Source organism: Giraffa tippelskirchi, chromosome 11, assembly GCF_054371585.1.
Source record: "Giraffa tippelskirchi isolate mGirTip1 chromosome 11, T2T-mGirTip1v1.2.pri, whole genome shotgun sequence".
Classification (NCBI taxonomy): domain Eukaryota; kingdom Metazoa; phylum Chordata; class Mammalia; order Artiodactyla; family Giraffidae; genus Giraffa; species Giraffa tippelskirchi.
Genome location: NC_137285.1, coordinates 123,167,593 through 123,194,743, shown reverse-complemented (window position 1 = coordinate 123,194,743; position 27,151 = coordinate 123,167,593). Strand labels below are relative to the sequence as shown.

The 27,151-nt window shown below is 46.9% G+C and overlaps 3 protein-coding genes across 33 annotated transcripts in view; 2 read left to right on the top strand and 1 right to left on the bottom strand.

Moving 5' to 3' along the window:
* The first annotated feature begins 36 nt into the window (after positions 1-36).
* Positions 37-6,487, top strand: LAMTOR1 (late endosomal/lysosomal adaptor, MAPK and MTOR activator 1). The gene is made up of 5 exons (XM_081539455.1): positions 37-209; positions 4,618-4,763; positions 5,015-5,092; positions 5,435-5,561; positions 5,869-6,487. Exons 1-5 carry the CDS (start codon positions 168-170, stop codon positions 5,959-5,961), a joined length of 486 nt encoding a protein of 161 aa, XP_081395581.1. The 5' UTR covers positions 37-167; the 3' UTR covers positions 5,962-6,487.
* Positions 6,488-6,852: 365 nt separating this feature from the next.
* On the bottom strand, positions 6,853-20,906 carry LRRC51 (leucine rich repeat containing 51). Of its 25 annotated transcripts, XM_081539438.1 has the most exons (8): positions 20,613-20,678; positions 15,406-16,397; positions 13,936-14,020; positions 13,207-13,344; positions 8,954-8,991; positions 8,786-8,854; positions 7,731-7,879; positions 6,853-7,453 (listed from the first exon to the last, which is right to left on the bottom strand). In XM_081539438.1, the coding sequence occupies exons 4-8, from the start codon at positions 13,286-13,288 to the stop codon at positions 7,312-7,314; spliced, it is 480 nt and encodes a 159-aa protein (XP_081395564.1). In that variant the 5' UTR covers positions 13,289-13,344; positions 13,936-14,020; positions 15,406-16,397; positions 20,613-20,678; the 3' UTR covers positions 6,853-7,311. The 25 variants fall into 25 exon arrangements, with proteins under 25 accessions (XP_081395564.1, XP_081395563.1, XP_081395551.1 ...); XM_081539437.1 differs by lacking the exons at positions 15,406-16,397; positions 20,613-20,678 and adding an exon at positions 20,736-20,906; XM_081539425.1 differs by having other exon boundaries at positions 8,786-8,991.
* An 89-nt stretch (positions 20,907-20,995) lies between these two features.
* Positions 20,996-27,151, top strand: part of NUMA1 (nuclear mitotic apparatus protein 1) — a 72,303-nt gene continuing 66,147 nt past the window's right edge. For 4 of the 7 annotated variants that reach the window (XM_081539397.1, XM_081539394.1, XM_081539388.1 and 1 more), the window contains exon 1: positions 20,996-21,051. The gene's annotated coding sequence lies outside the window, so the exon portion shown is untranslated. Of the gene's footprint in view, positions 21,188-27,151 lie in introns of all 7 variants that reach the window. The other 3 variants (XM_081539398.1, XM_081539390.1, XM_081539401.1) reach the window with 2 other exon arrangements.

Here is a 27,151-nt window from a genome sequence, read left to right as displayed (position 1 = left end):
AGCTTGGGTTCCGGCGGCAGCCGCGGCAGCAAAGCCGCTTCGGGAAGGGGTAGGCACGGGGGCGGTGGTTACTTGCTGGATGCTGGTGCCGGTCATGTGACCGGAAGTGCTCGTGACGGACGCCGTCCCTCCTCGGCGCGGCCTGAGCGCCCGGCCCGACCCCCGCCATGGGGTGCTGCTACAGCAGCGAGAACGAGGACTCGGACCAGGTGCGGCCGCCGCGGGCGGGGCTCGGGAATGAGGGCTGAGATCCTGGGGCATGGGGCCCAGAGAAAAGCCTGCAGAAGAGGGTCACCTGTACTGCAGGGCTTACTGAGTACGGAGGCCCGGAGGGGACAGATTACAGAGGAGACGCCGGGCCGGGTTCCTATTCCTTTTAAAGACCCAGTTCTTTCTGCACACCCCCCACGTTAAGATGTGCAGGCAGCCGCCTGTCCCGCTCGCTCCCGCCCCTTCCCCTACTTTCAGACGTTTACAACTTAGAGGGTCCTCAGCGTCGGTCTCTGGGAAGCACTCCCTTCCCAGCTTCTTGTGCCTTCTCTGTGCTTGTATTAGTGGGCTTTGTGAATCCATTGTAGAGGTGGGTAAGCTGAGGCTCTTGAGTTAAGATTGTCCCGATATGAATCAGGAATCTGTGTATACTCTGAATCCTTGGGGTTGAAGAAGGAAGGTCACTGCTGGTTTGGAGTCAGGGAAGGCCTTTGGAAGTTGGTGTCATTTGAGCTGATCAGTGAAGGATTTAATAGACACAGTGAGGACATGGAGACGGTGGGAATTTGGAAGGCAACAAAACGGGTTTAGCTTTGGCTAGATTGCGGGGAAAGAGAGGTGGGATGGGACCTCACTTTGGCCTGCCTCAGTGCAGTCCCTGCCTGGGGCCTGAGGGCTCCTGTAGCTAGAGGGGTGTTCTGGGTACTCCGCTGTAGATCTGATTCCTTGGCAGAAAGGGTTAGGCTGCGGCGGGCTGTACAGTTTTAAATTCTGCCTCTTCCCCTTGATGTATTCTCACTTCTTGTTACACTTTAATCCCTGCCCTCCCTGCCTGACCTTTTTGAGGAGGGCAAGACCTTTTCAAGATGAAGTCTCAAGCTTGCTTGAAGTCCCAAGTCTCACTTGCGGTCTTGGTTGCCACTGACCCTGGGTTCTACATTTCAAAACATATTGACCGGAAAACTGTAGAAAGATTTCAACAAGTAGTTCACAGTCGGGAGAAGTAGATGGTTACAGAAATGGATTATGTCACTGGTATAGGGGAAATAGGTCTTTCCCCAGTGACTCACATGAATCTATTTTGGGTCAAAGACTTAAGCTTGGGAAAAAATCATTTGTATGGGAGGCACGGGTGGCCCCTGGATCTCACTAAGTCTCTAAACACCCAGTGAACATATATTCGTATTTCTATACCTTATGTTAGGCATGCCATCCAGGCAGTACTTCACACTTCATCTCCTCTGGTTAGAAATCGGAGAGAATACCAGGGCCTACTGGGAAAACTATGGCCTAATGGGAAATTGTCCCATAAAGTATAGTAATGGACTCTTGCACAGAATGAGTCAAGGGTTAGCTTTTTGTGAGAAAGGATACCAGCTTCTAATTGGAATTTCTACTGTCCTGAATCTCCACCTTCCCCTTGATGGGCTTTCACTTCTGCTCCTACCTCCCAGAGATGGTGCTTGATCAGTCCTGGGTGATTTTTTTTTTTAACTGTGGACCATTTTTAAATTCTTTATTGAACTTGTTATTGTATTGCTTCTGTTTTATGTTTTGGCTTTTTGGCCAAAAGGCATGTGAGATTTTAGCTCCCTGACCAGGGATTGAACCTCCTCCCCCTGGAAGGCAAACTCTTAACACTGGACTGCCAGGAAAATCCCTGTCCTTGGTGATTTGAGGCCTCAGGTGGAGAAGGTCTGCTTACCTAGTCTGTAAGCCATAACCATTCACTGTCCACTCTCTCAGATCTTGGGCGGGCCTCTCTCCCATTCTCCTATTGGACTCTTGGTTATAATAATATAAAGAAATGTATATTATGTTAGAGTTTTCAAAGATCTTTTACAGTTATCTTGCTTGACTGTTGTCCAACATCTGTCATATAGGTTCTGGTTATGTCTATTTAAAGGTGAAGAAAAAGTTTAAAGAGGTTAAGTGATTTAGCCAAGCTTACAAAACAGAGGGCTTCCCAGGTGGCACAGTGGTAAAGAATCCAACTGCCGTTGCAGGAGACAATAAGAAATGCAGGTTCAATCCCTGAGTCGGGAAGATCCCCTGGAGTAGGAAATGGCAACCCACTCCAGTATTCTTGCCTGGAAAATTCTATGGACAGAGGAGCCTAGTGGGCTACAGTCCATGGGGTCTCAAGAGTCGAACATGACTGAACAATTGAGCAGACACACACATGCACACACAAAACTGAGAAGTGCTACAAGCAAGGTGTTGTGATGCCAAGGCATGTCTTTATCCATTGGACTAAGCAGTGTCTTCTAGCTGTGCCCACAGACCAGGTGGGTAGTCATAGGCAGACCACATACATGTCTGTGAAGAGAAGATGGTGAAACTCGACTCCCAGGTTGACACTGATTTTAGGACAAATCTTGGTGAGAAAAACCCTCCCCCATGTTCCATTCACCCTTTTGGGGGTGGGGGCGATGTTATTTGTCCACTCTAATGGTGGTAGCATGGCCTCTTCCATGAGTTTAGGTCTCAGGAAAACAATCTTGTTGTTTTTCTTTTCTTTGGCTGTGTTGGGTCTTCACTGCTGTGAGGGCTTTTCTCTAGTTGTGGCGAGCGGCATCTGAGTTGCGGTGTGTGGGCTTCTCATTGTGGTGGCTTCTCTTGTTGGAGAGCACTGGCTCTAGGGTATGCCAGCTTCAGTAGTTACAGCACTCGGGTTCAGTAGTTGCACGGAGCCCTCCTGGGATCTAGAGTACAAGCTCAGTAGTTGTGGCGCACAGGCTTAGTTGCTCTGTGGCAAGTGAGATCTTCCCGGAACAGGAATCGAACCTGTCTCTCCTGCATTGACAGGTGGATTCTTTACCACTGAAACCCAAAACAGCCTTGTTCTTGAAGAACCCCGACTAGGGGAGAAGTGGCCTTGTCCTGCAGGAGCATCTGTCTGAAGTGGGGCTGGGGAAAAGATGGACGTATAGAAAGCAACTCAGGCTTTATTATGGAGCCAGCTTTCCTTAGAGATAGTTTAATCTTTGGCACACATTTTGTCTTTCAAGTTCTTTAATACTTAGCCTGTGTTGTAGGTGAGTCGGGGGTATCTGAAGGAGTTGAGAGCTGATGAGGCAGGAGCCTAGAGCTTCTGTCTCATGCTGTTGGGAACTAAGGACATGGGCAGCCTAGGCTTGAGAAGGAAGAGTAACGTCAAAGGACTGACCTTGCCCAGGGTGGGGCAGGAGGAAGTGTCCTCTGTAAGGAGAGTTGAGGAGCTGTTGGCAGGGGAACTGGGAGCCTGCAGGTGTGGAAGACTAACAGGAACTGAGATGGGCCTGGTATGGAGCACTAAGGAGTCTGGTGGTCTGGCACTGAAGGCTGGTGAGTCACCTCTAGCCAGGATGGCCCCTTGTCCCTGGCGTCGTCCTGGGTACCCTTGTTCTCTATACTTTGGATACCCAGCATGACGGCTGATCCATTTTGCAGCTGACACAAAGCCATCAGGGATTTACAGCTGATGGGCTCGAGGCAGGGATGTATTCAAAAAGATCGCAGTAGATTAGATCAAGGGACTAAAACAAGATGTGGAGAAATAACATGTAGCATTGTATAGGACCAGGGAGACTTGGCTTGGTCTCAGGTCAGCTCAGGGGTTGTGGTGATTGGCACGGGCCAGCAGAAACAGGACTGCTGACACTAAGGAAGCCACGTTCACAGAGGTGTGGTGGCTTGGCGAGGGAGGGAGCAGCTCCATGTTCAGGTAAGGGTACACTGGAAGCGCCGAGTTAGGTTCTGGGAACGCCATGCAAAGAGGAAAGGAGAGTGAACACCTGAGAGGAGAAGGGCCCTGCCCTCAGGAAGGGACCCTTGGGCAGTGGGACCCAGAGCCTGCAGGTGGGACTCCTGAGATAATATGAGGAATGGCCATTGAGAGGTTGGGCTTGCTTTGCCCTGGGGCCCAAGGCCTTGTCTGGCCTCATAGGGCTTCTCCCTCCTGGGAGCAGACAGTCTGACCAGGGAAGATCTGGTCTAGGGGATCAGGAGGGCCATACTCGGGCTCCTGACTTGTATCAGTGTCCCCTCTAGACCCCACTGTTTTGGTATTTTCCACCTTCTGTGGCTTTTAGCCTCCAAATCCTTTCTCTACCAGGTGCTGGACTATTTCCTGAAGTTGCAGGGCTGTGACTAAATACCTGCTTTGTGCCTGTGTCCATCTTTTCAGGGCCTCTAGGACTGCTTGGTTCCACTTTAACTCATCCTAGACCACTACTAGGCTAGCCCCCAAAGGCAAGCAGGATCTCAGTCCTGGAGCTGACGCTTCCATACAGTTGGGCACTTGGGATGTTCCTAATAGAATATTTTTGGTGCCTAAAGATCAGAGCTGGGCTAAGAGGAGAGCCCAGTACAGGTGGGTTGGAATAAGGGCCTTGGGGCTGATGTGCCCCCTGTGGTCTCTCCTAGGACCGAGAGGAGCGGAAGCTGCTGCTGGACCCTAGCAGCCCACCCACCAAAGCCCTCAATGGAGCCGAGCCCAACTATCACAGCCTGCCCTCTGCTCGCACCGACGAGCAGGCGCTGCTCTCCTCCATCCTCGCCAAGACAGCCAGGTGGGCATCACAGGACCGGGCCTGGGACAGTGCTCCTCCATGCTTGTTAAAAGACTGGGATGGGGGGCCAGACCCAGGATGCAAGGGACGGGACAAGGTCAGTGGGAAGAGGCACTCCTGGACCCAGTCATGCTCCCGTGGGCAGACAAGGACACGATTGTCAGATAGCCCTGGAGTTGTCACCTGGCAGGGAGTCTTGTTTGGCCCTCTCGGAAGCACCTTTCACATCTTCTCTCTTCTTCTCCCCGAAGTAACATCATCGATGTGTCTGCTGCAGACTCCCAGGGCATGGAGCAGCATGAGTACATGGACCGGGCACGGCAGTACAGGTGAGCTCCTGGCCAGCTTGGAGCCCGCAGGCTGCTTGGGCCCCTCCCTCCTCCTCCCTCTGCTCCAGCTTTGGAGCCTGGGCCCCAGTCCAGGCTCCTGGTTTGGGTGCGGCCCAGGATGGTGGCCACAAATCACTCGGGTGCCTCAGTCGATGTTCATGTTGACCCAGCTTGCCCCGTGACCTCCAAGGGTGTGGAGAGCAAAGGAGGTGGGCCTGGAGAGGCTTTGCGGCAAGCCCTGTCACCTGCTTCTCTGGTCTAAGGGATGAGGCCTTCCTGGGCTGGTTGGACCAACTACTGTGGCCTGACTGCCTGTCCCCACCCTCCCCTCCCCTCCGCCAGCACCCGTTTGGCTGTGCTGAGCAGCAGCCTGACCCATTGGAAGAAGCTGCCGCCGCTGCCGTCTCTCACCAGCCAGCCCCACCAAGTGTTGGCCAGCGAGCCTGTCCCCTTCTCTGACTTGCAGCAGGTGAGCCACCCCTCGCCCCACCCTCTCCGCCTCTGAGGAGGTGCAGAAGTAGAGGGAGGGAACCTGGTAGCCTGTGGGCCCTGCTCTCTCCCACCTCACTCTTTTTCTCTTCTGCCCATGCCCTCTCTTCAGCCTTCATTCTTTTTCTACCCTTTGTTCTTTCTGCCTGTCTTTCCCATCTGTGCCTTTCTCTTTGGCTCCCTGTCCCCCGTCATTCCCTCCTCCCTGACCATCCAATCCCCCTCTCCCACTCCGGATCTCCCTTCTCACCCCTCTCTGTTCCTCTCTCCCCGTCCCCTTGTCCCAGGTCTCCAGGATAGCTGCTTATGCCTACAGTGCACTTTCTCAGATCCGTGTGGACGCAAAAGAGGAGCTGGTTGTACAGTTCGGGATCCCGTGAAGAGAGGGGGTCCCTGGACAGCTCTTCTTCTCCTCTCTTCGCTCCGTCTCCACCCTGCCTCCCCTGGCCCCCAGCCTCACTGCGGCTTATACAGTATCCTAACCTGCTACTAATCACAGAAGGAAGTGGAGAAGGAGGAGAAGAGTGAGGCGAGAAGCCTGAGCAAGTGAGGATGCAGCAAGGGAGGGCAGAACCAATTGGGACTGGCCTTCGAAGCTCTGGCCAGGGGTGGGGTGGGGGTCACAGGGACGAGGCCCGGGAGCTCTTCCCCATCACTGGGAAGGTGGAGGTGCCAGTGTGGGGGTGGTCACTGGGGGCCTGTTAGGGCCCCGCCCACCCTTCCTGGGCCTCACTCCTGTCCCCCGCCCCTGACTTGGTGCTCACGTGCACCTCACGAGGGCTTGTGACCGGGGTCTGGATGGGCTTGAATGAATGAGTTTGTATTTCTAGCACCCTGGGTTTTTACATGTTTGGGGTTTTTTGGTTTTGTTTTGGTTTGTCATCCTCGATAAAGGACATGTATCCATCTGTGTGTTGGTTCCCGCCCCTCTGTCCTGCCCACCACCCTCCTACTTATTTGTGGCTACTCCAGTCTGTGAGCAGCGTGATGGATGAGGGGGAGGGGGTGTTTTCTAGGAGCACTCCTGGAATCCAGGAGATTCCCAGGTCTTAACTGAGACTCGACCTGCGCTAACCTCAGATTGGATAAGGTTGTGCTTGTCCCTTCTCCAGCTATGGGAACACTGTCAAAGCTGAACAGGCTGGACTCTGAGGCAGCCATCATCCTTGTGGGCATTGCCTCAGGCTCAGTGGAATTCCCAGGAAGCCTGGTGAGGGTGTGGAGGTCTGCAAGCAGACCAAGAGCACCTGATACAGAGTCAGCAGACACAGTTTCAAGCAGAAGATTGTTTTTTATCAAGTGAAACCTTAAGCAGAATCATAACACGCAAAACATGAGCAAGGAACAACTCTGATTTGATTGAAGTGGTCACAGAGGTCACAGCCCATCTTCCTGGCCTCCTCTATCACGGAGGCCTCTGGGGCGTCTCCACAGAACTTTGGTGCTCTGTGAAGCAACTCTAACCTCAGGATATCTGAACTAAAGAGCGCCAGAAGTCCCAGACAGGTTAGATACATTTCCCAGGGCTATGCCATTAGCTGAGGTCAGCGGGCCTTTCTTTCCATTTCCTCCTCGTTTCAGTGACGTAAGACCAGAACATGATGCTGGTTACCTGATTTGGGGGGCGTCTTTGCATGGGACAAGGTGATCTGCCGAACAGTTGAAATCATTTATTGTCAAACCAAACTGACCACTCTCAGGCCATTAGGACTGCTGGGGTCCTGGGAACCTCAGAGTGCGTTGTGCTTGATCCGGACCTTCTTCGGTTTGATGTTCATGCGTTTCCACACTTCAGCCGTTGTGCGGTCTGCTTTGGTGACCCCACTGAAGTCGAACGTGGTGATATGGGGCAGGGTGCACAGCACATATTGCCTGTGGGAAAGACTCGGGCTGGGGGCCAGCCCCCCTGGTAGGACCCCTTTCCCCCTCCACCAGTCACTCCTGTCTCCCCTGACTGGAAGGAATGGAGGGACTTGAGTTTGGAGGAGACTGGATTTATCCTGATTGGCAGCAAGAAATGCCTAAAGCCGTCTTCTCCCTTCCCCGGTCCAAGTAGAGCAGAAGGATGGTGTTTGGGTTCTAACCCTAGCTCTCCTCCTTTCCCTCAAGGGAGCCCAGCCGGAGCCCACATCCAGGGCAGGGGACTTACCTATACCCCTTCTCCTCTTCAATGGGGTTCCCATGCAGGGTCAGGCTCCGGAGCCGAGGGAGGACAGCCAGCTTGTTCACTTCTCCAAGGCGCTGGATGCTGTTGCCATGGAGATAGAGGACACTCAGGTTGAAGAAAGTTGTCAGGACCTGTTGGGAAAGGAGACTGGAAGGTAGACTGGACAAAGCCTTGTATCTGTGCTCAGGACTGACTGGTGGCCCAAAATGAAGAGTTTGGGGAACAACTTGTCACCCTCACAGCCATGCTGGATTGAGATTGACTTTAGCGTTTCATTTACTTTTGAAGGGGTTCAGGGGCACCACACTGACAGCACTGTGATCCAAGGGGCAGGAGGTACGGACCTGGGTCCTACCACTGCCACTAACTTGCCAGGTGTCTGTGTGCTCTCCCGGAGCCTTAGCTGTCCCTTTACTGAAGACCATTCCAGCTTTAGTGTTCTAAGATTCTGTCACAAAAGGGGACAGCACCTTTCTAGGTGCATCAGAGCTTTTAAAATAACAGCTAAATTGAGATCCCTGCACCTGGGGAACAGTTTGCAAGTTGTACGATAGCTCCTGTCTTTCCTAACATAGAACTTGGATGAAAAGAGGCCAGTTTTGTTTGTTCCTTAGCATTTAGCCTGAGTTCATGGAAAGTAACTGCTGTTCTTTTAGTGACTACCTCTATTGAAGAACTTGGCATAAAGCACAGTGGGTGCCCAGTAAGCTACAATTTTACTTTAGCCTCCTATGCGAAGGCTTGCTGTGTGCTGGTTGCTTTTCATACGTTTTCATTTAATCCTCACAAAATGTTTGTAATGCTGGCATATTTATCCCCATTTTTCAGACAGGAGGTTGAGGTTTTCAAAGGTTAGGAGCTTGCCCAAGGTCACAAAGTCAGTAAGGGGCAAATCTAAGATTTGAACCTATAACTGTGAGCCCACAGCCATGTGCTTTGCACAGCACCATGCTGCATCACTACTTCCTTGATAACATGGGAGGTGGAGGGCTGGGGGCTGGACAAGGTGGCTTCAGGCCCGCCCTGACTGGACTCACAGGATCAATGGAAGTCAGGTCATTGAAGGACAGGTCGATCCAGGCCAGGTTCTCTGGATGCTCCAGGATCTGTGAAACCGCATGGTTGAAGTCTCTCAGGTCAGTGAGGACGTTGTTGTTTAACCACAGGGACTGGGTCATTGACTTCCCCGACTTTGCATGCCTTACTGGTCGTAGCCCTGTTCGGGGCTCCTCGCTTAACAGATCTGTGGGCAAAGAGTGAGTTTTGGGTATGTTACCTTTGCTTTTCTGGCTCTGGGGGGTGGGAAGGGACAGAGCTGGGAGGATTTGTAGCCAGAGGAGCTGGCAGGGCCATAACCCCATGCTTGTGTCTTGTGCAATTGCATGTACTGTCCCACAGGCCCCAGCAGTTAGAGGGAGCTTGGATTAAGGGCCAAGCTCTTGGTTTGGGTCACATGCTCCTGTCCACTGTCATTGGGTTCTCTGTATACCACCCCTGTGTGGGAATTGGAGGGAGGCACATGTTATAGATGAGGAAACCAAGAACGAGATGTTGGACCTGAGCCAAGATGCTAAAGCACAAAATCCAGAATTATCCACCAGTAGAACCTATAGAATTTCACTTCAGTGTTACACACTCTGGATGTCCTCCCCCTTCTTCCGTTAATAGTAACTGTGTGCGTCATACTGGACATAAAATGGTGAACAAAATCAGCAAGAGGCTCTGTATGGTAATAGAACAGGGGTGAAGCAGATGTTTGAGTCTTGGAGGAGGTCACGTGGGCAGAATGAAAGCAAACAGTCAATATAGTATGATAAATGCTCTTTAAATTGTGGAAGCACAGGAGAGGGGCTCCTAACCTAGTCTGAGAGCTCAGGGTAGTTTCCCAGGGAAGGCCGAGCCTGAGCTGGATATCTCAGTGGGTTAGGAGACATTAATCAGGCAAAGAAGAGTGGAAAAGGTGAGAAGAGCACGAGCAAAGACACAGAGGTATGGGATAGCATGGGCACACCCGTATGTGCTGTGCAAGGGGGCAAGGAGGGAAAAGGAGGCAAGGAGCCTTGAAAACCAGGTTGAGTGTCTCAGACTTTATTCTGTAGGAAGTGGGAAGCCACTGTGGGGTTGAAAGCAAAGGAGATGAGTCACATCGTTCAGAAATGAGAGATCACTCTGAAGCTTCCATTTTGGCTCTTTCAGTCATCCAAGCAAGGATGAAAGGAACACACAGCATGGCTTGACAGTTCACTAGATGTAAGGGTAGAATAATATTCAAGGGTGTTGCTCAGTTTCTTGGTATTTGGGGAAATGTCAGTCCTATGGGCCGATGTGGGATGAAAAGGAGAAGCATGGTTGGGAAGGTGGGAGTTCAGGCTTGACCTTGGCATGTCTGAGGTTCTTCTAGTACAGGAAAGAGGAGCAGCCAAGTAAGCAGTTGGATATGAAAGTTTAAAGCTCAGGAGACACAGACTTGAGAATCATTAGCATAGACTGTATACAGGTTAGTAAAATAGATGAGATTGTTCAAGCAGAGTGAGGGGGGAGGGGGAAGGAGGGAGGAAAAGCGGGGGGGTGGGAGTGGGGGGTGTCCATTTAAAGAAGTCAATGAATCACCAGGGCAGAGCAGGGAGAACCAGGACAGGATAGTTTTAAAGATGCTCAGGGAATCCATAGTCTGTAGGAGTTTCAGGGAAATAAACTGAAAAGTAATTTTGGCAACTCAGAAGTCCTTGGTGACACTGTTGAGGGTTGTTTCAATGAAATGACAAGGGCCTGGGGGCAAGCTAGGTTGGAGTGAGTTCAGGAACAAATGAAAGGTAAGGAAATATAAATAGGTGGTATAAACAGCACCCTCAGAAAGTTTGGCTGAGGAGGAGAGTTGGAAATAAGAGCAATCTTTTTTTTTCTTTTTTTTAAGAGTGATCTTAGAACCCATCTGTATGGACCCCTTCCCTTCTATTTTTTTCAACAAATAAGTAAGGTCCAGGGAGAGAATGGGCTCTGCCCCAGCTCACAGACTTGTCAGTGGCAGAGCCAGAACCACTCATCAGCTCAGCTGAGGTGATTAGATGTTTCCTGTTGTTCCTATTATGCTTTTAGTTATTTGTCTAAAGCGGCCCCCCAGAAAGGAAATATTTAGTATTTTCTGAACTGGTCAGCTTGTCTTCACCCTCCCCTCAGCTCTGACTGGACACACTTCTCTTCCACCCCTACCCAACTTGAACTTCTTAGCTGCAGGTCAGGCAGCATCCACCAGATGGCTGTCTTAGTCCTGGAGTGCAGAACCCACAGGTGGGGCCTGAGGGTGGGGGGAGGTGGCAGGAGGGTCCTGTCCTGGAGGAGAGTACCCTAGCTCATGAATAAACTAATCCTGAACCCCTGCCTCACATTTCCTGACTTCGAACCCTGAGATGAAAGAGGAGTAAAAGTTAAGATAAAAGAAAAACCTGCATATGGACTAGTCTCCAGTTTGATGAGGCAGTGGCTTGGCAATACCACCAAGCATGGGCTGATCCCTAGCTCAGGGGGAGCCCCTGGGGATGGCATTGCCTAAAACTTGAGGCTGCCTGGGGTTGCTGTTATCACAGGTGGAGGAGGGAGTCCAGGTTGTTATGGGTTACTGAGGTTCAGACTCCCATCACAGCAGTGCATTGCCTGAGGATCAGTCAAAGCTGCCCTGTTGAGAGTAGGCCAAGACAGGGCTGGAAACTGGACCAAAATACCAGCATTCAAAGAACTGGAGATTGTCTAGCTCCAGGATAATCTGAGGAAAACATAATCTGTCTTCATATCTCCTGAAGGGTTGCCGTGCAACTTTCCCCATGTGTCCCCAGAGGGCAGGAGTTAGTCTGATGTGAAGAACTTCTGTATGTCATTCCTCACCCTGTAATGGAAGGGTTGGGAGGTGTGTGGTGTGGGACTCACTAAACTGTGGGAGTAGTTAGAGGACTGTGTGTTGGAGGTGGTAGACTGGTTGCCTTCTAAAGTCACTGTCATTTCAGATTCTGTGCTCCATATATTAATTCAGGAAATTGTGTATCAAGTACCTCCAAACTACCCTGTCCTCTAACCCCAATTCTAAGTAAATACACCAAGTGCTGTGGAGAACCTGAGGGGACTGGCCTTTTGGGGCTTAGATGTACCTCTCTGCTTCTCCCTTCCTCACTTAGCAAGAAGCACCATGCCTGGCATATGTGGACAGACCTACACACAGATATGCAGAAGTGCTTAATCATAGTTAGGTGCTCAATATTTAAATAATGAAAGGGCATCTGTGCAGTTATCCTTGGTCATAGTAACTTCTCTCTCTCCTTATTCTGAGGACACCAAGGAGGGCAAAACTACATCTCCCCACTCAGAGCTAGGAATTCCCAGTGTAGGTAGGAATCCTACTTCCTTCTTCCTCTGTCACCTCAGCTATCTTGTGCATAGCCATTATTTCAGCTAAAACCCTGTGGAACGTGGACTCCCATCAGTCAGAAGTAACGGTGTGTATAAGAAAGGAAGATCACAGCCAGTGGGTGTGTGAGAGAGAACAAGCAGGAGTTACTGTTGTGACTGATGTCAACCCAAGTTGTAAGTACCCTAAACCCAAATCCAAGTAGTATCCATTATCCTTGATAACTATTCATCTGCTTCTTGAACTTAAAGGTGGCCGCTGATTACCTAAGAGAGACAACCAAAGCCAGGTAATGCGTCTAGGATAGGCCAGCCTGTGTTCTATGAGGGCAGATGTACTGGTATGTTTACGAGGGCAGATAACAAAGACAGAACTTCCCTGGGAAGAAGCATATTCCCTTGAGAATATGATCTTGCTGAAGCCTCCCTCTGTCCCCTCCTAAGAGGTACTAACTGCCTCCTTACAAACACACTGAAAGATAAAATGAGCTTGGGCAGTGCTGGAACATGCTGAAAGAGTGGGTGATGATGGAATTAACTTGGATATGACCGGAATGAATATAAAATTTGTCAATAACTATTTAGACTGGAAACATGCCAGGCTGTTAGTAACAAGACCGTGCATGTGTCTACCGGTGATCAGGACAGGCTTGTGTCCTGAGACAGGAGAGTAGGTTTTGCGTGTTGACTGGGATGCTGAAGCAGCCTGTATTTTTCTTTCATTAGTTTCTTCTCTCCAAGTAAGAAATAAAACTATCAGCTGATAGACCAGCTCCCCACTTTTCTTCCACCTGACTTTCCTGCTGTAGCCTGGATTCTTTTGAAGAGCATCAGTTACCCTAGAAGCCCCCTTGGTTCCTTTCAGATGTGCTGGTTTTTTAAAAGGCCAGATTCTTCCACTCCCACCTCCCTACCTACTACTTCTCCCCAAAATGATGACAAAAATCCCATAGGCTTATGGGAAGAATCTCTTTAGGCTTTTAAGTAAAAGGCTGGTTTCTCCCTAGGGACCACACCCAGCCTGCTGCCATGGTGAATGGAGGGCTGTGCTCTGGGGGCTGACCTTGGGTCACGTGGATGCTTCGGAAGGAGTAGTCAAGAGGGGGCTCTTGCACCGAAGTGTTCATATAGTTCCGTTTGTTCATAGCTCAGGCCATCATTTGTCAGGTGTAAGCATGGGCCCTGGGAATCCGGGTTCAGCCTGGGAGGACAGAGAAGGACTGGTGTTCGGCCCTCAGGTTTTCCCCAGAGCCCTCCAGCCCAGGTTTGCGTGGCTGCATTTCTACTTGAAGATCCCAATCATGATTCCTTGCATTTGTAGGGCCCTTCCTACTTCTCCAAGCACCTTCACATCCCTGAGAGTTCATTGACAGTTAAAACACCCACTTCTGCTTTCCAGACGAAGAAACTGAGACTCCAGGGTGAAAGCACTCGCCCAGAGTTAAGCCAGTGAGTCAGCTGTGGACTGCAGTTGTGGTCTGCTGAATCCTACTGAGACCCTTCCTGCTGCTCCACAGTAGTTACCACAGAGGCTGTCTTGATACCTATCCTCTGGTGACATCAACTGGGCTATTCTGTTGCTTAACAAACCCCTGAGGGCCTGTACTGGATTTGGTGTCTGCCAGGCCCTTTGCAGCCTGACACAGATGGGGATTTGCTACCTTCTCTGCTTGTCTGTCAGCCCCGTCATCTTTCCATCCAAAGACCTTACTTTCAGCTACATCCTTAATGTAGTTGTACATATATAAACACACATACACATAAAGCCAGACTCTGCCTCACTCTCACTCACCTGTCACTGATGCCTGAAACTCCACCATTAGGGATTCATTCCTTTGGGTTCAGGGATTGTTCCCTGTTAAAATGGAAATACCCCCCTGGGAGGGGTGAACAGTGTTACCGTCATTTACAACGTGGTGTGAATTGTCTTATCAGATCCTTTCCAATTTGTTAGCTTAAATAAAGCTGAGAATTTTTCCAGACTGGGCAGAGCCATGAGACCACCACTCACCTGGGAAGAGGAGAGCTGACACCCTTTACCAGAGGGGGTTTGTATGTGGCACAAACAAAAGATAAATAAGACTGACAAGTATGTGTCCCAATGAACCTCCCCTTCTCACTCCATCCACTGCTTTGCATTACTACTTCACTTGTTTTCCAAAAGGATTTGAGGTATTTTATGGTAATAACATGCTCATGGAAAAGGATGATTTGTAGAAAAGAACTGTCCTGACAGAAATATAATGAATGTCACAAATGCCAGCCATGTGTGTAGTTTTTTTTTTTCCCCACATAATATGAATTTTTCTAGTAGCCATATAAAGAAAAGTCAAAAGAAACAGGTGAAGTTAGGTTTAGTAATATATTTTATTTAACCCACTATGTCCAAAATGTCATTCAACATATAATCAATATTAAAAATTGAGATACTTTATACTTCCAGCACATCCCAGCTGGAACAAGCTACCTGTCAAGTGCTCAATAGCCGCATGTGAGTACAGGATACCATACTGGACAGTATGGATGCCGAAAATGGAAACATGGAAGAGAAATATTAGAAGCCAGAATAAAGGAAGTGACAGAGATGTACCAGGAAATTAGAAAACTCTGCCTCTACTTATCCCCGAAATTCCTGAAAGCTGAAGCAAAAAGGGAAAATTTAGCATATGTGCTTCTCATCACTTGATTCAAAGAAACAAATCATTTGTATGCAGAGAATGAAATTCACAAATGTTATTAAAATGGAATTTCTCTTAAAAACCATGGACCTGGTAGCTTGTAATTTAGTGTAAGCTTAATACAGTCCAGGTAAATTCCTTTTTTGGTGACTTAACATATGCAAGGATAGAGTTGAACAGGTTTAGAGGAATGGAAAGTGAATTTCTTCCTCAAAAAGCAGCAGCCTCAGGAATTCCCTGGTGGTCCAGTGCTTTCACTGCTGAAGGTGCAGTGATCTCTGATCTCTGGTTGGGGAACTAAGATCCCACAAGCCGTGCAGTGCAGTCAAAAAGTAAAATGTATATAAAAAAGGGAGATCTGTCAGCATGCTTACAGGTTAGAAAAAAAAGCAGTCTCAACTGAGTTTTGGGAAAGTGCTGGCTTGAGTCACTTGACAGCTGAATTTTCTGTCAAGTGTGGGATGGACCTGGTGGGCATGGGTTGTCAGTTGGGAGATCTGAATCTTTGGATATCAAATCTACAGACATGACAAAAAACACAGTATTCTTTTGTAGAAATAGAGGAAGGTGGCTTGTGTTCTCACCTAGACTTGAGGACCCACAACGAGTTTGATGCCTCTGAGTAAGACTGGATATTTTCTCAAAGTGAGTCCTGTGTTAGGACCCCAGAGTTCAGCCCTACAGGACGTAGATTTTAGCTTACAGTATTTAAGGGCAGATTTTTATCATTAGTCTCCTTGATCATCAGAGAACTTCAGTGCAGTTCCAAAGGGCTTCTGAATTTGTGTAGCGCCAGCTCCTGGTGCATTTTTCTGGAAGAGTTAGTATTAAAAAATGGAGCCCCAATAGTCCTGTTGGAAAGGGTTATTAGTCTTCTCCTTTTAAACAACAGCTCAGGCTGTGAACTAGTATTGTGTCTTATTCATCATCTAATACAGGACCTGGCTTACAGACACTTGGGAAATGTTTGTGGGAGGAATGAATGAGACACTGCCAAATACAAGGATTTCTGTTGTGGGAGTGTAGATGCTAAACTGCTCTTTCTAACAATTGGCTTCAAGATTCAGCTGTTTGAGTCCACACCTCATTCACAGTAAGATATTTAATTCAATTCTTCGAACATTTGTTGAGTGCCTGCTGTTCTATGCCTGCCCAGAAGGAATGAAGCCAAGATACAAATAATAGAATCCTGTCTGTCATGAGTACAGGAAGGCCTGCTGGGTTGCTACTGATTGTAGCCTGCATCCAGTTCTAAGCAACAGCTGCATACTTAGTGAATACTCTTGTGTTTCAATACTCAGCTCTAGTGTACCCTCTTCGAAGACTTTCTTTCCAAATAAGATTGATCATTGTATCCTGTATTAGATTAATTCCCTGGATGAACCTTATCATGGTCTCCCCTGTATCCATCTCTTTTGCTCTCTGACTTTAATAGTTCCATCCACTCTGATGCCTGGTTCAGCCATGTGACTTGCTTTGGCCAAAAGGATGCTGGTAAACATGAAGCAAACAGAAGCTTAAAGAGAGGACTTGCCCTCGTGCTCTTTGTCAGTGCCAAGAGAACATTGCTAGCCTGCTGGAGGGATATGAGAAACACGTGTAGGTGAGATACATGATAAAGAGAGCGATCCCAGGTGAGGCCATCCTAGACTACTCTGTAGCCAGCCTACCCCAAGTCAAGATCAGGAGAGTCACCCAACCCACATGTGACTGCAAACACATGAATGAGTCCAGCCAAGACCAGAAGAAACACATGGCTGACTCAGAGACCTGGGAGCAATAATAAATGTTTACTGTTTTGAGCCACCATGTTTTTGGATGGTTTGTTATGTAGCAGTAGCTAAGATATATGCCCCCACTGTACTTTGAATAAAATTTCATCACAACCTGTTTCCTCATCTGTAAAATGGAGACAAACCCTGTCTTGAAAGCTGTTGTATGTCCTGTAACAGATGTTCAATAAATAAAACCGGTTATTCTCTCTGTACTCGTAAGCTTGAGGACAGGGACAGGAAGCAGACTTCTCTCTCTCTTCCCACTGTTACCCTGCACTGAGCCTGAGTATTCACTAAAGGCTTGATGGACAAATGGATAAATAGAAAAATGAAAGAATGAAGGAATAAATGAATGATATCTTCAAGGTGTCACATAGTGAGCCTTGAAGTGACATATGTGAGGAGAAGTGTCAAGCCGTAAGGTTGCCGTATTCACTCCAGTGGCTGTTTTTGGAGTCAGTCTTTCTCCAAAGCTGCTATTCAGCCTCATGATCAAGAGCTAGTCAGACCCTAGTGCCTTCCTCATTTGTCCACACTGACTGACTTGATGAATGACAGGGTTAGGGGCATACCTACTCTGTTTTGAAGTTTTTCTTCTTGCAACTGGAAACATCATTTACTGTTTTTCAATTTTGAAAGTTAACATGATAGCTGAATGAAGTCAAACAGCATAGAGGGGTACACAGAGTAGCAACTGAAAGTGTGACTCCCCATCTCACTCTCCCAAGAACACTCATGATTTACAGTTTGGGAATACGACCTCCTATAAGACATATATAACAAAATTATATATTTTAAAATGAATACATTCTGTCTATTCTTTTGTATCCCTATTTTTTTTCCTTTTCAAATTGCTGTAGATTCTTTTACCCTTTTTAATAGCTGGGGAGTGTTCCATAGAATTTGTGTGTAACCTACTTTACTTAATTTAACTTCATTTAATCCCAAATTGATGATGGAAATTTGTTTTCAGTTGGGGAAACTGCTAACAATTGCAGTTTGATTTGCTGATAGCCTGTCCCTTCCCTCTCTGGTAAGTAGCAACATGATGGCCCAGGAAGCTTTGAGAAATATTCAGATGAAGAGATCTGATAGGAGATTCAACAGCCTGGCCCCAGTAAGAGCTATTTATGGGCTACAGGTGGAAGGAAAATCGAAGAATGTCATGAAAAGTCTGCCACATAATCTAATGTATTCTGGGAAGATATATCTCCAGGTACCAAAGGGAGGCCCCAAATTCAACCTGGTTCTTGCCCCCACTCCTCCAACACTTCCATTTCTTACCCTCACCTCCAATTTCGCAGTCCAGCCAAATGCAACTACTCAGAGTAAGTTTCCTGCGCCTGCCTCTGGGCTTCTGCACATCCAGCTTTCTCTGCTTGGTGTACAGTTTCTTCTTTCTGCTGTGCTAATTTTTAATGACTCAGCTCTGGTTTCCCTTTTTTTTTTTTTTTTTGTCTGAGAAGCCCACCCTCATATCCAAGTCTGGGTGTGCAACTTCTCTTCTGGCCTCCTGTCGCACTCTTTATTTACCCTTGTAGCACTCATAACACAAAGATTATCTCCTTACTACCTGTGTGTTTACATAAAGTCCACTGGGGCAGAAGCCATGTTTTTCTCATGGTTGTATTCCCTACAGTGGTGGCAAGAGTTATTTAGTTGCTTAATCATGTCTGACCCTTAGTCAGATTCTGTGGACTGTAGCCCACCAGACACTTCTGTCCATGGGATTTCCCAGGAAAGAATACTGGAGTGGGTTGCCATTTCCTTTTCCAGGGGATCTTCCTGACCCAAGGATCAAACCTGCATCTCCTGCATTGCAAGCAGATTCTTTCACTACCCAGCCACCAGGCAAGCCAGTGGTGGCAAGTAGTAGGTACTTAACAATATGTTAAACATTGTAACAGTAATACTATAAAGGAGAGGAACACAAAGTTGCTATAATTGAGGGCTCTGAGCTGGTCTGGGCTCAGTCAGGGGAGCTATTCCTGAAGAAGTGATTGCAAGAAATCTGAAGGATAAATGCAAATAACTATGGCAGAGGGAAAAGATAAACATTTCAGGAAGCGATAACAGCATGTGCAAAGGCTCTGTGGTGAGTGGTTTCTTGGAAATGTTCAAGACCTTGAAGAAAGCCATATAACTGGAGGGAGAATGGGAAGGAAATGTATGGTTAGACTGGAGGTTGGAGAGGTGGGCAGGAGCCAAGTTGCTGCTGCTGCTGCTGCTAAGTTGCTTCAGTCGTGTCTGACTCTGTGCGACTCCACGGACAGCCTATCAGGCTCCTCTGTCCACGGAATTCTCTAGGCAAGAGTACTGGAGTGGGTTGCCATTTCCTTCTCCAGGAGCCACGTTGAGATGTTGCCTAATGCTAAGAGCAGTAGGAAGCCCAAGGTATATTTTTAATTGGGAATGTTGTGGGGGAAGTGAACAATATCAGATTTGCATTTTGAAGGATTAGTCTGGTTGCAGTAGGCACAATGGCTGGGAGGGAAGGCAGGAAGGATGTGATGGGAGCTAGGACTAGAAAAAAAAATATTTAGAAGTAGACAGAATTTTATATTGGATGGAAATGGAAGAGGTATTAAAGGTAACTCTCGTTTTTTTGACTTCTGTAATGGTGGATACAGGTGAGACACTGGAAGAGATCCTGGCTTGGAGTACATAGAGATTATGAGTTCAGCTGCAGACATGTTGAGTTTGGATGTCTTTGAGATACCTGAAGGAGCTGTTAAAGATGCAATTGGTTCTATAGATCTTGAGCTTGGGGATGAGGTTGGGGAGGGTTGGAGATACACACTTGTGTATTGATGCATATAGGTGGTAAACAAAGATGTGGATAAGACAATTCAAATGGAGAATCTAGAGTGAGGTGGGAAGTTAGCCTAGGACAAAGCATGAGGGAGCTTTAAGATAGTAAGTGAATCAGTCAGGGTCAGTTAGGAGTCAACCAGAAGCTAGCTAGCTAATCATGGCAGCACCAGACACAGGTGCTGTGTTAGATTGTTTACTTCTTGTTTAGTTAAATCTGTTTGATTTCCATTGCCTTCAGTCGCTCTAGTTCCCTTTCCCCATTTAAACTTGCAAGAAAGATTTGAAACTCATTCAGGGTGGAATGTCAATAACCCAATGTAGGCTATAAAAGGGTCTTTTGCCCCAGGGCAGTTAAACTACTTTGAATAAGTCCTTAAGCTAGAGAGGCTATAGGGTGAAGCTAGAGATTTGGCTGGAAGATGGCAAACTGGGGTGTAGTCCTAGTTGTCACTGACTTGGTGTCTGGCCTCCAGCAAGTCACTGCTCCTCTATAGGTTTCAGTTTTCCAATCTGTGATATGGGAATAAATATCCTTGGACTCACTAAGCTCAAAAGAAAGACTGGATGTGAAAACATTAGGTAAATCGCTCAATATAACCTGTCATAAATACTGTTAAAAGGAATGAAGCTTTAACTGCAGAACTTGGAGAAGCAGACCACAGAGTAGTGTAGGGAGAAAATATAATTTAAGGACAGAACCCCTAATAAGTATGTGAGGGAAGATCCTGCTGACTCTCTGAAAGGGAGGCTCTACCCTGGGGTCTTCCTGCTTGGAAGCAAAGGGGCAATTTAAGCCTCAGAAAGTTTCCTACATCTCCAGAATTAGGGACTGTGATTTACTCTAATCCTACTCCCATGTTTTGAAGACTTAGTCGACCAGAGGAAAACCAACCACACGTTTGACGGCGTTTCAGATCTCCCAAGATATGTCAGGGATTTGAGACAGTAGTACTGGGGGGAGGGAATCCCATCTTTGTGGTGGGGGACGCTCTTAAGACCCCCATATCTGTCTGGGTATGTTTCTCAGAATTCCCTTCCTTCCCCGCGCCCATCTAATCCCACAAAGGTTTGTGTCTTGTTCACTGTGAAAAGGGGTTAGAAGAAAGGTGGGGTAGGTCTCAGGAGTCTTTCGGTGTGTCCCTCCCCTCTCCGGAGAGTTCCTGTACCCTAGAGCAGGCTTCCTGTTTTCCCGCCCAACTCACCCGCAGTTGTTCCCCCTCCAGCCTCCGCGTCCACTACCTCAAGGTTACTCAGCGCAGCTCCATGGTAATTATTTACGTCACCACGTCCCCTCTAAGAGCCGTAGGCGCTGCCGGGATGCCTACCGGGAACTGTAGTTCCTCAAGGGAAGAGCGCCAAAGCCGCGGGTGGTGCTGGGATTTGTAGTTGTCTTTGCACTCAAGCCGCGGGCCAGGGTCCGGAAGTTGTGACACCCTTTTCCCCTTACAGTGGCCCTCACACTTCCTTTACCCGGGTCCTCCAGGCTGCTTTTGCGTGAGACGCCAGCCGACAGGGGCCAATCGCAGGGCGACGCGAGGGGGAGGGGCCATAGTTTAAACTAATTGTGCGCTCACAGCGCTGGCGCGGGCCCGAGAGGGCGATCCTGGGGAAGTGAGAGTCGGAGCGGGAGCGCGCGGCCAGGTAATAGGCGCGGGCCCGCTACTAGCGTGCGGCTGGGGTGCCTGCAGGGACGCCCGAGTCTAAAAGAGGTGAAGAGGCGGGTGCGGGCGGAAGGCCGCCTTCATAAGCGAGCCTGACTGGGGAGAGTCTTTCGAGGGTAAGGTTTGTAAGGAAAGGGCCTTGTCCGAGAGGGAGGTGCCGGGCGGGCTTAGGGGGAGGGTCTGTTTGGGGGCGTGTCCGTGGAATTGTGTCGGGGGGCGACGCGGGTGTGGGTAATGCAGGTTCCTGAAAGACGTGTCGCCGAGGGTTCCTGTAGTGGGAAGTCTTCGCCTATTATTGTTAACAATAGTGGTAGTAGTAATAATAAACATTTTCTGAGGACTAACTACGTTTCAGACACCGTGCCACACCCTTTATATGGATCATCTTTTTACTATTCCTAACAGCTTTATTATCAAAACACATGTTTTTGATGTGGTTGTGCTTTGTTCTTTTACAGCACATTAGTACCGTGTTCTGGAGAAGGAAATGGCAACCCACTCCAGTATTCTTGCCTGGAGAATCCCAGGGATGGCGGAGCCTGGTGGGCTGCCGTCTATGGGGTCGCACAGAGTCGGACACGACTGAAGCGACTTAGCAGCAGCAACAGCTTTATTATAGTTTATTACAGATGAGCCGCCTGAGGTTTATGTTCAGCTTGGCCTCGGTTACATAGCTCGTGCATGGTTGGCTATTCTGGGGGTTTTTGTGGGTTGGGTCTAAGTGAAGGGGAGGGATTGATTGTGTTGGCTGTGCGGGTCGTCTTTGATGAGTCAATTTCTTTTGAGTCTCACTTTTTTCATACGTAAACAATGAATTTACCTGCCTTATCTACTTTCCTGGGGTTTTGAGGGTCAAATCAGGTGAGCTGTTTCTTGGAAGCATCTTGGAAGAGTACACATTTTTGAGTATAAGTGATGTGACTGCTGTGAATATATGGGAAGCTAGAGGAAATGTTCAAATCAGGTAAGGCAGCCTTCAGCCAGCAGGGTTGAATGTGTTTCCTCCCTTTCTGATTCTGTGGTATTTTCTCCTTCAGAGGAAGAAGCACATACTTCTTTGTGAAAGCTGCCAAAGTACTCTTTTCTTGGCCCAAATTCAAGCAAATGATGACTAATTATAAAGCCTGAATCCTAATCCATAGCCAAAAATTATACTCCCCAAAACTAGAAGATCTTAACCAAAAGCTCATATAAGGGACATTTCTATTTAGAATGTTCTTTTTTTTTAATTTGCGGAATATGGGAGTGGAAACAGAGAAGGCAATGGCAACTCACTCTAGTACTCTTGCCTGGAAAATCCCGTGGATGGAGGAGCCTGGTAGGCTGCAGTCCATGGGGTCGTGAAGAGTCAGACAGGACTGAGCGGTTTCACTTTCACTTTTCACTTTAATGCATTGAAGAAGGAAATGGCAACCCACTCCAGTGTTCTTGCCTGGAGAATCTCAGGGATAGCGGAGCCTGGTGGGCTGCCGTCTATGGGGTCGCAAAGAGTCGGACACGACTGAAGCGACTTAGCAGCGGCAGCAGCAGCAGCAGCTACAGTCAGTAGGTATGTTGGAGGCCATTATATTTCAGCACAGTGTACATTAAACAGACTCAAAATGAGCATTTCCAAGAATGAGACCACCCCCAAATGTTTAGAACAATTCTAACAAATAACACATAGTTTTGTGCTTTCAGTGGTTATTTCATTTTACCCATATATGTTTACTGTTTTTTTATCATTATTTCTTGCATTTTATTCCTTCTTTTTCATCAAATAGATGAATACATACTTCTGATTTTTTTTTTTTTTTTTGACCACATTATGCAGCATGTCGGATCTTAGTTCTCCCACCAGGGATCAAACCTGTGCCCCCTGCAATGGAAGTATGGTGTCCTAACCCTGGACTGCCACAGAATTACCCCTTCAGATGTTTTCTTAGTGAGAGTATGTTAGTGGTAAATACTCTGTTGGAAAATGTCTTTACTTCCTTATCAATCTTGATTGATAGTTTAGCTGGGTACTAGGCTTCCAATTATTTTTCCCCCAGCACTTTGAAAATGTCATTTTACCGAAATTATGGCTTTTTGTTTAACTATCATTTCATTGCATGTAACCTGCCTTTTTTTCTGGTTGTTTTTAAGATCCTCTTTTTTGTCATTTGTGTTTTGCCATTTCATTACATGTGTGAATTTAATTTTATTCTACTTGGGCTTATAGTGATGCCTCAATATGAGGTTTCTTACCTTTCAGTTTTCTCAAGATCCCCAGTCATTATCTCTTTATTTTAAAAAAATGTTTTTCCATCTGTCACCATACAAAGATGCTACATTATAGACCCTTTTCCCCACACTGTACAGTTCATAGCCTGCGACTCACTTATTTTGAAACTGGCAGTTTGCACCTCTCAGTCCCCCTCACCTATTTTTTTCATCCCCTCATCCTGCTCCCTCAGCAGCCACCTGCTTGTTCTCTGTATCTGTGAGTCTTCCTGTTTTGTTATGTTTTTTCATTTGATTTTTAGATTCCACGTGTAAGTGAAATTGTACAATATTTGTCTCTATGTCTGACTTATTTCACTCACCTAGTTCATGTTATCCATGTTGTCACAAATGGCGAGGTTTCATTCTGTTTTGTGACAGAGTAATATTCCATTAGATTGTATGCCACACCTTCTTTGTCCATTCATCTATCCATGTGCATTTAGGTTGCTTCTATATCTTGGCTGTTGCCAATAATGCTGCAATGAACATAGGAGTGTATATCAGCTCAGTTCAGTCGCTCAGTCACGTCTCTTTGTGACCCCATGAATCGCAGCATGCCAGGCCTCCCTGTCCATCACCAACTCCCGGAGTTTACCCAAACCCATGTCCATCGAGTCAGTGATGCCATCCAACCATCTCATCCTCTGTCGTCCCCTTCTCCTCCCGCCCCCAATCCTTCCCAGCATTAGGGTCTTTTCCAATGAGTCAACTCTTCGCATGAGGTGGCCAAAGTATTGGAGTTTCAGCTTCAACATCAGTCCTTCCAGTGAACACCCAGGACTGATCTACTTTAGGCTGGATTGACTGGATCTCCTTGCAGTCCAAGGTACTCTCAAGAGTCTTCTCCAACACCACAGTTCAAAAGCATCAATTCTTCGGCGCTCAGCTTTCTTCACCGTCCAACTCTCAAATCCATACATGACCACTGGAAAAACCATAGCCTTGACTAGACGGACTTTTGTTGGCAAAGTAATGTCTCTGCTTTTAAATATGCTATCTAGGTTGACCATAACCTTCCTTCCAAGGAGTAAGCGTCTTTTAATTTCATGGCTGCAATTACCATCAGCAGTGATTTTGGAGCCCCAAAAAATAAAGTCTGACACTCTTTTCACTGTTTCCCCATCTATTTGCCATAAAGTGATGGGACCAGATGCCATGATCTTCATTTTCTGAACGTTGAGCTTTAAGCCAACTTTTTCACTCTCCTCTCTCACTTTCATCAAGAGGCTCTTTAGTTCTTCACTTTCTGCCATAAGGGTGGTATCATCTGCATATCTGAGGTTATTGATATTTCTCCCGGCAATCTTGATTCCAGCTTGTGTTTCTTCCAGCCCAGTGTTTCTCATGATGTACTCTGCATATAAGTTAAATAAGCAGGGTGACAATATACAGCCTTGACGTGCTCCTTTTCCTATTTGGAACCAGTCTGTTGTTCCATGTCCACTTCTAACTGTTGCTTCCTGACCTGCATACAGGTTTCTCAAGAGACAGGTCAGATGGTCTGGTATTCCCATCTCTTTCAGAATTTTCCACAGTTTATTGTGATCCACACAGTCAAAGGCTTTGGCATAGTCAATAAAGCAGAAATAGATGTTTTTCTGGAACTCTCTTGCTTTTACAATGATCCAGTGGATGTTGGCAATTTGATCTCTGGTTCCTCTGCCTTTTGTAAAACCATCTTGAATATCTGGAAGTTCACGGTTCCTGTATTGCTGAAGCCTGGCTTGGAGAATTTTGAGCATTACTTTACTAGCGTGTGAGATGAGTGCAATTGTGTGGTAGTTTGAGGATTCTTTGGCATTGCCTTTCTTTGGGATTGGGATGAAAACTGACCTTTTCCAGTCCTGTGGCCACTACTGAGTTTTCCAAATTTGCTGGCATATCGAGTGCAGCACTTTCACAGCATCATCTTTCAGGATTTGAAATAGCTCAACTGAAATTCCATCACCTCCACTAGCTTTGTTCATAGTGATGCTTTCTAAGGCCCACCTGACTTCACATTCCAGGATGTCTGGCTCTAGGTGAGTGATCACAGCATCGTGATTATCTGAGTCGTGAAGATCTTTTTTGTACAGTTCTTCTGTGTATTCTTGCCACCTCTTCTTAATATCTTCTGCTTCTGTTAGGTCCATACCATTTCTGTCCTTTATCGAGCCCATCTTTGCATGAAATGTTCCCTTGGTATCTCTAATTTTCTTGAAGAGATCTCTAGTCTTTCCCAATCTGTTGTTTTCCTCTGTTTCTTTGCATTGATCGCTGAGGAAGGCTTTCTTATCTCTCCTTGCTATTCTTTGGAACTCTGCATTCAGATGGGAATATCTTTCCCTTTCTCCTTTGCTTTTCGCTTCTCTTCTCTTCCCAGCTATCTGTAAGGCCTCCTCAGACAGCCATTTTGCTTTTTTGCATTTCTTTTCCATGGGGATGGTCTTGATCCCTGTCTCCTGTACAATGTCACAAACCTCTGTCCATAGTTTATCAGGCACTCTTGTCATCAGATCTAGTCCCTTAAATCTCTTTGTCACTTCTACTGTATACTCATAAGGGATTTGATCTAGGTCATACCTGAATGGACTAGTGGTTTTCCCTACTTTCTTCAATTTAAGTCTGAATTTGGCAATAAGGAGTTCATGATCTGAGCCACAGTCTGCTCCTGGTCTTGTTTTTGCTGACTGTATAGAGCTTCTCCATCTTTTCCAATTAGTGTTTTCATTTTCTTTGGATAAACAGCCAGGAGTGGAATTGCTGAATCATGTAATAGTTCTATTTTTAACTTTTTGAGGAACTTCCATACTATCCTATATAGCAGCTGCACCAATATACATTCCCCTCAATAGTGCATGGCTCTCCCTGGTGGCTCAGATGGTAAAGCATCTGCCTACAATGTGGGAGGCCTGGGTTCGATCCCTGGGTTGGGAAGATCCCCTGGAGAAAGAAATGGCAACCCACTCCAGTACCCTTGCCTGGAAAATCTCATGGACAGAGGAGCGTGGTAGACTACAGTCCATGGGGTCACAAAGAGTCAGACACAACTGAGTGACTTGACTTCACAACAGTGCATGAGGACGGTTTTGTTCTTCAGGATTGTTTTGGCTATTCAAGGTCTTTTATGTTTCCATACAAATTCTAGAATTACAGTATTTGTTTTAGTTCTGTGAAAAATTGCCTTGGTATTTTGATAGAGATTGCATCAAATTTGTAGAATGCCTTAGGCTAGTATGTTCATTTTAATAGTATTCTTCCAATCCATTAGCATGGTGTATCTTCCCATTTGTTAGTGTCATCTTTAATTTCTTTCGCCGATGTCTTGTCTTGTCTTAAGTTCAGTTGCTCAGTTGTGTCCGACTCTTTGCAAACCCATGGACTGCAGCACACCAGGTTTCCCTGTCCATCACCAACTCCTGGAGCTTACTCAAACTCATGTCCGTCAAGTTGGTGATACCATCTAACCATCTCATCCTCTGTCTTTTAGTACAGACTTTTTACCTCCTTACATTTACTACTAGGTATTTTATTATTTTTGATGCAGTTGTAAATAAAATTGTTTTCTTAATTTCTCTTTCTGATAGTTCTTTGTTAGTGTATAGAAACAATAGATTTCTGTATATTAATTTTGTATTCTGCAACTTTACTGAAATTATTAATTGGTTCTAATGGTTTTTTGGTGGCACCTTTAGGATTTTCAATAATACCATGTCATCTGCAAACAGTGACAGTTTTACTTCTTCCTTCCCAATTTGGTTTCTTTTTCTTGCCTAATTGCTGTGGCTAGGACTTCCAATAGTATGCTGAGTAAAAGTGGTGACACTGGGCATCCTTGTCTTATTCTTGATCTT